The sequence below is a fragment of the Dryobates pubescens genome, chromosome 5 (assembly GCF_014839835.1).
Source record: "Dryobates pubescens isolate bDryPub1 chromosome 5, bDryPub1.pri, whole genome shotgun sequence".
NCBI classification, from domain to species: Eukaryota; Metazoa; Chordata; class Aves; order Piciformes; family Picidae; genus Dryobates; species Dryobates pubescens.
In genome coordinates, this window is record NC_071616.1 from 19,872,660 (window position 1) to 19,884,710 (window position 12,051).

At 42.5% G+C, this 12,051-nt stretch overlaps 1 protein-coding gene across 1 annotated transcript in view; it reads left to right on the plus strand.

Moving 5' to 3' along the window:
• RHOJ (ras homolog family member J) overlaps positions 1-2,917 on the plus strand; it is a 57,289-nt gene extending 54,372 nt beyond the window's left edge. The window contains exon 5 of the mRNA XM_009903684.2: positions 844-2,917. Coding sequence (XP_009901986.1) covers positions 844-990 — 147 coding nt within the window. The 3' untranslated portion in view covers positions 991-2,917. The remainder of the gene's footprint in view (positions 1-843) is intronic.
• Positions 2,918-12,051: the final 9,134 nt, after the last annotated feature.

A 12,051-nucleotide genomic window follows, 5' to 3' on the forward strand; every position in this document is an offset into this window, starting at 1 on the left:
GCCATCTCCTTCCAAATTCATCTCTATCCCTTACAAAAGCACAGACAAGTTGATTCTCACTACCCACTGCACTTCAAGCAGCAAAGAAGGAGCTCCCAAGTTTCTGTGCCAAGTTTCTGGGTAAAAGATCTGCCCAGGTCCTGAAATGGACCCCAGTCATTTTCACTTTGTATGCTGCAGCTGCTGTTAGAGGCACTGACCCTCAAAGGCCAGCAAGAGCATCCATTAGTATAATAAACTAAGGCTGCTTTCCCAGTCTGCTGTGTTTGTGTCATACCAGCACCCCCAGAGGACTTCTATCTCAAGATGTTCTCAGAATTGAGCTGGAAAACCCTTCTCCAGGTAGCCACTCTCTGATATTGCAGGAGGCAGCTCACAAGGGGTGACAGGTAAAGAAAAAGAGCCAAGTATATGAAAAGACTCATCAGACAACTCAGAATCTCCTTGAAACCACACTCCTCCCCCCACCCCAGGCCTCTTCCCCACCCCACCCCCCAGCTGCACAGACAGGAGGCCAAGCTCCTGGTCCAGCACTCAAACACAAAGACAACCATCTTCTCTTTCTGGAGGGTCATGCAAGGAATTCCTGCTCCCCATTAACACCCTATGATGAGATACTAGTGTTGATGCTTATCACTACTCCCTTGCTCAGGATGACCACCTGAGTTTGTCCCTTAATCTCATAGGCAGTCAGATAAAAAACAGAGGAAAGACCTGGGCCCCTTGGTAAAGGTCTGGGCTTCCCTCTGGGGCAAGACATGCATGGATGTAGCACAATGCTGGAACAGGCTCGCTCTGTCTCTCCCAGCAGAGGGTACTCCTGTTTTCTCTCTTCTCTTTCAGATTGGAGCACAGTGTTATCTGGAGTGCTCAGCCCTCACACAGAAAGGCCTTAAAACTGTCTTTGACGAAGCAATCCTGACTATTTTCCACCCCAAAAAGAAGAAGAAGCGCTGTGCAAAGTGCCACAGCTGCTGCACCCTTGTGTGAAGTCACTTGGAAAGAAAAAAGAAATCAGTTCAATGAAACCAAGCAGGTTAGAAAGGCAATGAAGTCACATGTAACTTGCAAATGGGGAACATGACCAGAAAGGGGTCCTTCTTACCCAGGCATAAGAGTCCTTCATTCTGTGAGACCTCCAAGCTGTGTCACAGTAAGCCAACTCATGTCTATGTGCTTTCCTAACCCTCCAAAGATGTATGCAGCCTGTTCCCTCTACTGCAGACTGCACTGAGCCAACAGAAACCAGGATGCCTGCTACTGCTTGGCTCCTCACCTTAGCAATAAGGTGAAAATGCATGTGGAAAAACAAAGAACTAAAGGTGGTAAAAGAAACAAGAGAAACTCCATTTGTGGCCTTAAGAAAGAATTGAATTAGAAATTTACAGTACTTAGGAATTGAACCTGAATTGACTGACAGCACATGGAGATCTGTAGAAATCTATTATGTAAGATATACACTATAGGTAGGATGTACTTTAAATTTCTTGTATAAGACTTGCTAGTTCAGAATATACATTAGTTTGTTCATACCACATGGAAACAAAGATGGAGTGATTGCAGTTTGTTTTTATTCAATGGTGAAACTTCACAGCATCAGGATGTTGCTGCACCCAAGCTATCAAAATGGATCAACATTTACCTCTAGACTTAAGGAATGTTCTTACAACAAAAAAATGCAAACAAGCTGCATTTTTACAGGGGAATGTTCAGGCTAAGCCATGTTTCCAGAAGCTGGGAAAGGAAGAACAGGGTTGTAGCATTAATGTACTGAAAAATTCTGCCACCAAAGAATGTTGCCCTAGACATGAAATAGCACTGTGGAGCAATTTCCTCTCCAAAGTGAGAACATGAACAAGACACATTGCCATAGCAACTGCAAGTCTACCTTATAGATCATTTGGATTTCTACATCTCACCCAGCAGACAAAAATAGCAAAACCCAAAAAGGTCATACTTACTTCAAGTGCTTTAAGGTGATCCAGTTGCCTTAAGATTTTTTTTTAATGGAGTATCTCATGTAGAAACAACTTAAAGAGGAGTTGTAAACATGTTGATTTATTGTAGTCACCCTCCACCCATCCATTAATTCTTTCTTTGCTCCTATTTTTCCATCTTCATTACTGTGAGTGTTAAGTTGCAGGGTGGCTGCAGTCCTCAGAAATGAAGCTTCATATGAGTCACAGATGATGGACTGCAGCTGACAGCAGAGGGGTGGGAAGCTTAGACCTTAGGGGAAGGGAAGATGCCTGATAGGTCTCTGCTGTTGAAGACTGTGCCTTTTTACTAAAGCCTGTCCAGGGTGCCTGTAACTATTGCACATCACAGCAACACTCGAGGTGAACTCCAAGGGTGTGTTGTTGCTTGCATCTGCCTTTGGGTACCCTGGTAATGCCATGACACTTGTCTTGTGGATTTCATTCCCCAAACAGAAAATCACAGTACCAGCAAATACAGATTTCAAGACCTCTGATGTAATTTTCCATAATGAAGCATTTCCAGAACTGCTCAAAGTAAGCAAATAACAGCAGTGCACCCTCACCGGCTCGCCCATGCCTCTCCAAAAGTGCAGGAGCATGGCTAAGTACACACTTCCAGCCAGAAAAGCTCTTGTGATTAGTGGTGAATTACAGACCTAGTGTTATCCAGAGCAATTAGTGACTTCAGCAGGACCACATGAACTGCACCCTTGGCACAGAGAAGGGAACGAGCATGATGCAGTGCCCAATGCTGACACCATCTAGGCTTATAGATTCAAGCTCCTCCTCTACCACAAACTGAATATACTATGGAGACCTACAGAAACCAACTCTGACACCCCAAAATGTTTCTAGGTAGAAATCAAGCAGTTATCTCTGCCAAAAGTGATCAAATTTGAGGCAAATGCCTTGTTGCTGCACAAACAGCTGTAGACTCCAGCCGGCTTTCACTTCCCTGCTGCACACAGGTATGGGCAAAAACAAAGTTGTGCTGAATCATAGACAGACAAAAGAAAGACCTCATCATTGTATCAATACTTCATATTTGGTTTCATTATGTCCCAGCTATTTGCTTCAAAGTCACTGGCTGAAAAAACTTAGCTCAGAGCAAGGACAGTGCTGAAGCCTGGTGAAGAAGTTCATGTCACACCACAGAGGCTGAGTTGCCATCCCCAGACAGAGCCATGAGTATTTACACAGTTGGGACACTGACAGTCAGCTCAACACAATGTTAGGGGTTGGAAGGGACCTCCAGAGATTGAGTCCAACACCCCTGCCAAGGGAGACTGACCTAAAGAGGGCTACCCAAGAGCACGTCCAGGTGGGTTTCGAACATGTAAAGATATATTAGGGGAGTATGAGGAAAACTAGAAGTGAATTAAATAACTATTTAGGCAAAGTTTGTTGGCTTATGACATGACTAGAAGGCCACTGAAATAACAACAACAACATCAAAAAAAAAGAAAGACGTTTTCAACAGATTTCAAAGAAAATTAGAGCCTCACTGTGCAGCCACTTCAGCGGAAATAAAATAAGTTGATGACTTTGGTTTGGCTCACACACGTTGCTGCAGAGTGCTAACCAATCTACAAGTCTCTGGTTAAAGTAAGTGAAGTCTGTTTCAGCCAAAGCACAATGCAAACACTCAAGGTCGGAGCTGCCAGATATTCTTAGAGCATCACAAAATGCAGAGGAAATAGAAATCCAAACTGACAGCTCAACTCATCATAAAATAATGAGCACACTACAAAAGTACAATATAGAATTGCCAGCATGCATCAGAGAAAGCCACAAATAATCAAATTATGCTTTTGCAAGCCACCAAGTATCAGGGGTGTCTATTAATGCTAATGGGATGGCATATAACAGGCATATAAAATAAAATTAAAAATCAGATAGGAAGCTGTAGTGTTCATGTAAGTGCAGTGGTTTGAGGAAACAGAACTAAAAATTATGGTGATGTAGAAGATAAAATGCTACTGTCCTTATGCATTAAACTTCAGCACCCTGCACAAACCACTGCATAACAGTGAACACAGACAGAAAAGTATTAATATGCATACTGAAAAATGCCAGGGCTAACCAGAGGTTCATTTGCACCTTCAAAACCAAGCAAATCAGTCTTGTGTGGCAGTAAAATTTCAAGTTTTTCAAGCTGATTCTGACTGAAATTCTGCATCTGGAAGCTGCAAAGGAGGGAGGGTGGTCACCATCCACTGAGAAGTGGACTCTGCTCTCCATTTGGTTCCAATTCTTCTTTCAACAAAAATAAATGTTTCAAAAATAGTTATGGTTAAGGCAGGTCCCATAAGCATTATTCCTGTGTTAGGTACACAGACTTACTCAAGGATCTGCCCTGTAATGCTATTATTTTGGGGAGGCATATCACAGGCCAACAGGCTTTAGAGGGGGATTGTAGTTAGATTGTAAAGAGATTCACTGACTACCTGGCAAGTCATACCTAATACCTTTTATAAACACAAACAGATGGTGAGTGAACAGGCAGAAACTTATTCTCAGAAATATCAAAACACTAGGCACAATGCAAGCACAGGCATAAGGCAACAGATATGAACTTCCATTTATTTCCAAGCACCTTTAGTAACAAGAAAAGAGAATCAATGAAAGATTGCCAGGTGAAAGAAGATGGCTTTTCTCACTGGAAGGTGAGCTAGAAATGAGACCCCCAGATCAACTTAAAAGCATTGTAAGGGCGATAAACCATCCCAGGCACCTATTTGACAATATCCCTGACTGATGCCAAAAACCTTGCCTGACAGGACTGCCTTTGCTAATAGTCTGCTATCATTTCACAAGCGCTCATATCTTACAACAAATCTGCTAGATCCTGTAAAACCCATTTCCTTTGGTATCTTCGGAAACCTTGGCATTCCACCAGGAGTTCAGCTGAAGTTGTAGTTTCAGAATTCCCAAAGGGTTTCCATGCAAACTCCTGCAAGGACATATTAGAGATATTCAGTATTAGAGAGAGCTTTCATCATTAGACAGGTGTTCTCATGTTAAAATAACCTACAGATGCCTCTGCCCTTCAGACCTCTGCTTAAACACAAGCCAGCAGAGCTGGGACAATCCTGTGCCATGTCACCACTGTCAGCATGACCTGAAGGAGGTCCCACAAAGAATTCCACATTTTCTCCTATGCCTCTGAGAGCTCAGAAAAGTTTAAGAGAATGCTGGAATAAGGCTCTAAACCTATACAGGCCCATCCAGGAGCATTTGTTCAACTGACTGGAAGTTCCATATACCTATATCCTCCAGGAATCATGGGGAGTGGTTCTCAGGATGGGACATAGTAAATACCTCTTGATTCACCACCTTGAAAGTTCCTCTGGATTAAGAATTAATTGCAATGGAATCAATCTCTGTCAAGACAGGTCTGTTTAAAAGCACATTTTTCTTCTCCAGCAAAGCAATCAACACATGCTCATGTTGTCCCTGGGACCATTTCTTCAATAAGCAGGTAGAATGCAGGAAGCCAGCTGCATGTGCTTCTCTTCCTGTGTTTTCCTTTTACTTGAAGAGGATTTTTAATATGTTTAATCCTACATTAAATTAAAAAAAAATAAAAATGGCAGATCTGGAAACAACAGAACATTGTCTTGGTTCACAACTCCATGGGCCTGGAAGAGCATCTGCTGTGACAGGACGCAACCATGGAGTGACCCACGTCAGACATCTTCTGCACACATTGAAGCTCTACATAAAAATGAAGAAAAATCTCTATTATAAACGTTTGTTTTCCTCTTAATGAATAAAGACCCTCTGAAAGCAGGAAGAAGCCTCCCAGTAGTGGCTTGTGATCTCAGCTTCACCTATCAAAACAAAACGCAAGCAGAAATATGTTTGCCTTGAAACATTGGTAGAAAAACCCTCGACTGGAAGTGATGGATGGATAGAATAGCATCTATGCTTCTGATTTGGGGGAGAGCTGCAAAATGAGGTCCAGAGTCACAATTAGCCACTTTGATCTAGAACTTAAATTTCATCTTATCATTGTATTAAGGGAGTCACCCATAATTAGGAGGAAGAAAAATAATCTTCGCACTTTCTTTTCTTTGTTTCAGTTAAAGCTTTCAGAAACATGTGACCAAAACTTATTTAACATGGGCAGTTCCAGCAACCCCACCACAACAGCGAAAAGAGTAAGAACCTGATTTTAAGAGGAGAATGAGCTCACAAACACATATATCAAAGAGCAACAAGCAAAAATCGTATCAATTGCTGCAATGGTTAAAAAAATGCCGCTAACATTGAAAATACATTAACAAGACTAACTTTGAGCATGATCCCTATCCCCTTCCAGTGTGTGCAGCCCTTAATGCAGGGTTTGGCTGCTTCTTCTAACGATAATTTTAAGGTGGGATTTTCAAAGTTGTTGTATGTTGGCTTCATTTCAATTCTCACAAAGACAATGGAAAATTTCAATGGGGTCCACATATGACTAATGTGGAAAGCATTTAAAAGTCTTTATGTCTCCTCCTTTTCTGCCCTTTATTGTGGGTGACCAAGCTCTGAGCACACAGGACACACTGAGCCAGGCCCAAGAGTTTCGGCTGCTGGTTGTGAATTCCTGAATGAAGTTAAGCACCCGGAGACTTTTCTGATCTAATCCTTACCCTGAGCTTTGGAGACTGGATTTGTAGTTCCCCATTTCAACCACTACTGAGGCTGAAGATGAAAATTATTACATTAACATTATAACATGGTATCTTTGCCAAGTGTGACACTGCACTCATTGCTGTCACTTTATTTCATCTCATGCCCTTTAGGATGCCAGAGTTAATTGTGCATTTGGTTTTGCCAAAGATCAGTTTAACTTCTTGCTGTTATCAGCTCTGGTGAATTTTGACTTTGATCAGAGAATAATGACTTTAAAGAGTTGTCACTAGTCAACAGTTTCTAGATCTTCCAACACAACAGCTATTTGTACTGATAACAAGTAGAAATCTGTCTGATGTCTGTCAAAGTAGTTTGGGTGTAAGCCATGTCCATAGCACAATTGTCGTATTGTCTCTTCCAACACTTTTCCCCAAAAGGCAGCTGCTCTAACTGCATCACTGACCTGCCTCGTCAGTATGGTGTAAATGAGCCCAAACTTTCCCCAAACTTGTAAATATTAAGTCATTAATAAGAAATAACATAAAGCTACATGAAAGGGGAGAGACACTAGCAAAACCTTCTTTACTTATGAGCAGAAGTGATCTAAGGTGGTGAGCCCAGGTTACCAGGTAGGAAACGCTACAGAGCAAGGCATAGCATGGTGTCCATGCTGCCCCAGCAAGTATGGTGTGAGCCTGGCAAAAGGCCTCAGAGGTGCCTCCCTAGAGTCACACTGAGATTCTTGGGGTTCAGCAGCACCTTGAGACTGGGAGGGCTTCAAAGAAGGCTGGAGAGAGTAGCAGGAAGGTGAACAAGACTTGCTCTCTAGCGCACGTATAACTGAATCCAGTTTAAGCTGTTACGATGTCGACGCGCTTGTCAAATACAAGAATTTCACTGCAAAGAATCTCTCTGCTCCCCTGAGAACACAAAGACAAAATAAGTCTTTTTTTTTTGTCTCATGCTTCAGCAATACTCGGGTAACAGTGCAACAAGTTATTCTAATTGACAGATAAAATGACCTCAGCACAAATCAAGACCTAATACATCAATCAGTTCTTAACAAGTTAAGAAAAAAAAAGAGTCATTTACTTTACTTGATGTAAGCAACTAAATTTTTCTCTCTTAAAAGTTGTTGTGTGCAATATTGCTGGAGTACGGGGCTGGGAAAACCAAAGGATGAGTACTAAAGTATTATGTCTGACTTTTGAATGGTAAGTCTTTTTTCAAAGATTAACTAAATCTTCAGATTAAGGAAATTCAGTTCTCCAGTAATTATGTTTTGCATAGTTTGAAAATTATGTAAACTGTATTAGTTTCCTATTTACAGCACATGATTCTGTAATCTTTTGCTTATCCTTTTTTAAACATGTAATTATTGTATATTGTAACTGCACATTAATATCATCTATTGTACATAGTTTATTTTAACAAAATAAATGTATTACTAAATAATTTGATAGCGTGGTTTCGATATGAAGGTGCAGCGATGTGTTTATGTTCCCAGATTCTGATCACATATAACTTGCAGGATATTCCAGGTAGGTAAAACACATGTTAATATATACAGCTGCTTTTCGATGGTCCTGGAGCTGCCAGAACCTTCCAATGTCGCCTGCAGAAAGTCAAACAGGAGGTGACATATTCCTCTCGGGAAACTGATCCTTAATCAAGTTTTCTGCTGCCTGGAAACATGGGAAAGTGGAGATATGGAAACTGCAGGTCTGGATCCCTGCTGGGGCTCAGCCTTCACCTCACTTTGGTCAAAGCATACCCCTCAGTGACTGGCCTGAATTCTCCCATCTTCCACTAATACTAAGGCAGGCAGTTGGTTGCTCCTCAGACAAAGTTTCTGTTTCTTTATTTTAATAAGATGTTCTTGGCATTACCATCTGTGGTCTCCACCAGGACATCACAGTGTAAGAGGGTTTTGTTCTTCCCTTAAGTGAATATTTAAGTGTTTTGGAAAGAGGACAGCTTGCAACAGCCTAGAAGACACTGGAGCTCTCTTGATAAAGCAGCTAGGAAAAGCATCAGCCTGAGCACTACGAGTTTTGAGGGGAGTTTGGTACTCCCTGACAAAGCTAACACATGGATAAAAAAAACCCCTTACTTATGACAACGAAGATGAACTGTGTAACCTTTGGTCCAGCAGCCAGGGCAGGGAGAGTCAGTAGAGAAAGTGAAATCCTTAAAGGCCTGAAGAAATTAAGTGAGGAAACACAGCCCCTAAATGCTGGAGTGGAGTCAAGAATATGACTTATTCCAGTCTTCCAAGGGTTCTGTGCAGAAATGTGGATCTCATTTTTAATAAATAATTAACAATTTAATTTAAACCCCCAAGATGGTGCCTTTGTTACCCAGCTTTCCTTTCCATTGATTTCAAGACCAGAAGCATTCCCATTGACCAGATGGTCTGGTCTTTAAATTAAGACTATAAATACCACCATTATGGAACAACATCCCTAATACTGATTGAACTAAAGCAAGGCTTAACCAGTCCCTGCCTGAGGCACTCACACAGCAATGACAAAGGGCAGAAAAGTCTGTTCCTAACAAAAACATATCACAGCCCAAATCTCTGGCTGCTATAAATGGATACATCCCCAGAGGAGCTAGGACAGCTCAAGAGGGCACAGCATGTGGCCTAGAATACATTTGATTTACCAGCCCCTTTAGCCACTAGACTTCACACAGCCAGACTTTGTGCAGGAAGTTACAGCATGGAAGTTACACACCTAGGGTTAACAACAAGGGGTCAAATGCGTCCTCCACAGCAGAAACTTCCTAAACTGCTGCTTGCTAAATCTGGCTGGATAAAGCCTGGGAAGGATACCTCTGTACCCTGATGTTGTCACATTTCCTCAGGATCTGCTGCTGGCTGTCAGCAGCAGGATATTGGGCGAGACAGCCCCTCGCTCTGACCCAGGGCAGCGGTTCCTATGTTTTTATGTGAGTACAATAAGAGCAGGAGGGAGCTGCCTGTCCCATCCCTCAAAGAGAAAGCAAGTCACTGCAGGAAGCATGCATCTGGGGAGGCTTCCTGCCCTCCCTCTCACTGCAACTCAAATTTGAAGACAAAAGTAAAATTACTTTGATTTCTGACATTGTCAGTCTGCCTGGGCATGCCAACTACAGCACAGGAATGAAGGGAACTGAACTTCAAGACCCAGTGGGTTTCTGTAGCTATCATACAACAGAAAAGTATGGTGTAAAATCAAAACACTGAGGGGCTGTGACTATTGCTGTTTAGTTTAAAAGTAGAAAGGAGGAAAAAAAAAAAAAAAAAAAGAGACTAAAAAACCAGTCCTGTGCAGGACACGTGATAGAATCATACAGTAGTTTGTCAGAAAAGACCTTCATGATCGTGGAGTCCAACCATTATTCCAGCACTGCCAAGACCACCACTAAACTATGGTCTGGTGTACATGGAGGCGTTTGGTAGATGGCTGGACTTGGAGATCTTTCCTAGCCTTAATGCTTCTGTGATTTTTGTCTGATGCTGGTGATCAGTGTTCAGACTGCAAAAAACTAGTAAGGGTTTCCATGGGAGAGATAATAATGTGGTGATATGTGACAGCCTCTGCGATACACACTCCTTGCAAACAAACTTATGCACCAAAGACAGAAGCTTTGTTTATTACTTTGAATGGGTGGGATAGTGAGGTTGAAACCTGTGGCTTTAAAGGGCATTAAAAAGCCCCTTGAAAATGAAGGTGGCCTGGCAAGGGGGTTTTTTATGCTCTGAAACATTTTGTTGAGGCTGTTGACTGCCTGCAAATTCTGAGCAGGTCATACCATCGCAGCTCCAGCATAAAGGATGTCAATGTCAAAAGACCTGGCTGCAAGTGTCAGTATTGGCTGGAATTTGACAGAATGAAAACCTAGTAGTGTAATAACTTCCGGGGGGAAAAAGCCCCAGAATTGCAACTACCAGCAATAGGAATGAAGATAGCTCTTTGAAAGTCATTGTGTGCCCACTTTTGGGAAACCAGCTGGGCTGGACAAAGAAGGATGCACACCAGTCAGTCGCTTGGTGGGCTCTGATGTTGTCTGCACTTCTGTCACCCCTAGCAGATCCACAGCATCTTCATTCACTTTCGCTCTCCTCCTCAAAAGACCATCTAGAAGTGTTAGCTTGATTTCAGTCAATACATCCTTCCCACTCTTCCCCTTCCGCCCCCCAGACTGGCTGCTCCTTCTTCCATCAAAATCCTCTTTCCTACCCTGCAGTGTTTTCTTCTGAACACTTGATGAGGTTTCTACTGTCTCCCCATATCCGGGTATAGCTCGTATTTCCTGCTGGCTGCAAAGGAAGGAACTTTGCTGCTTTCTAGTGCTGCTTCTAATCCTAAGACTGCAGCACAGCCAGACTCTGTGACAGAAATCCAGTGAAGGAAATTACTTCACACCAGAACCAAGATGTTTTGCAGGTGTTCATAGGTCTGGCAAACAGTTTGTAGGAGCTTATACACATTCTGCATGAGAAATCTGTATGTATACATAAAGGAGAACAAGGTGCCTTACATTGCTTTCATACTACAATTCTCAGGATTGTTAAGGACACAAAATCATTTGCATGTTTCCCACAATAGCTGTGATGTTGGGTAGAACAATAATAAGATCAGAGGGGTGATAAGATGCCATCTGAAACAAAACACAAGCACTTTTTAAAAGGACGTTAAACTCTCCACCAGCAGAAAACTGCTCCTGCTGCTGTTGGACAGATCAGTTGCTATTCAGAATTACAAAAGGTAGTCATAAAATCACCTCCTTCCTACTCAACCACAGAACAGCATTTTCAGTGCCACAGACAAAATGACTGAAAGCAGCTAATAAACTACAAATTAAATCAAATCTGTCTCAGTGAGAACAGGACACTTGGGAATTCTCAAGCATACATCCCTGGAAATGAAGGTGACTTCATCCAGAAGACACCTAACTAGGGGGAAGGCAGGTGCAGATACCATTCTCACCAGCAATTCTCTCCTAATGGCTATCTGAGAAGGTGTCACCTTTTAATTTTTTTAAATAAGCTCCTGTAAGCCTCTCCCACTTGGCAAATCTTCCTACTGTCACACAATTTCCCATTTTGTTTAGGGAAGAATTAAGGGATGAACAGGGATTTGTCCTCCTGTGGATGGGAACCAGAGGACAAAGGCACTTAGGTGGCTATGGTCACCAGAGGGCCCTTGCGGCTTCTCCCAGATGTCCCCTAGTTCATAAATACTGGGTCTGAGGGGGTGTGAACCATCATTTGGCACATTTGCTCTCTTTACTGTTCTGGGTTTGTCTCACCCACGTTGGTCACATTAGTGAGCACTCCACAGGCACATCTGGCTGCCCCTTATCTCTGTGTGCACCTTCAGACCAGCAGGTCTCCACGCAGCTGAACAGCTCAGGGAAGTGTGCGACTGCCCTTTGTAGCTCCGTCTTTCCCACCACCTCACCC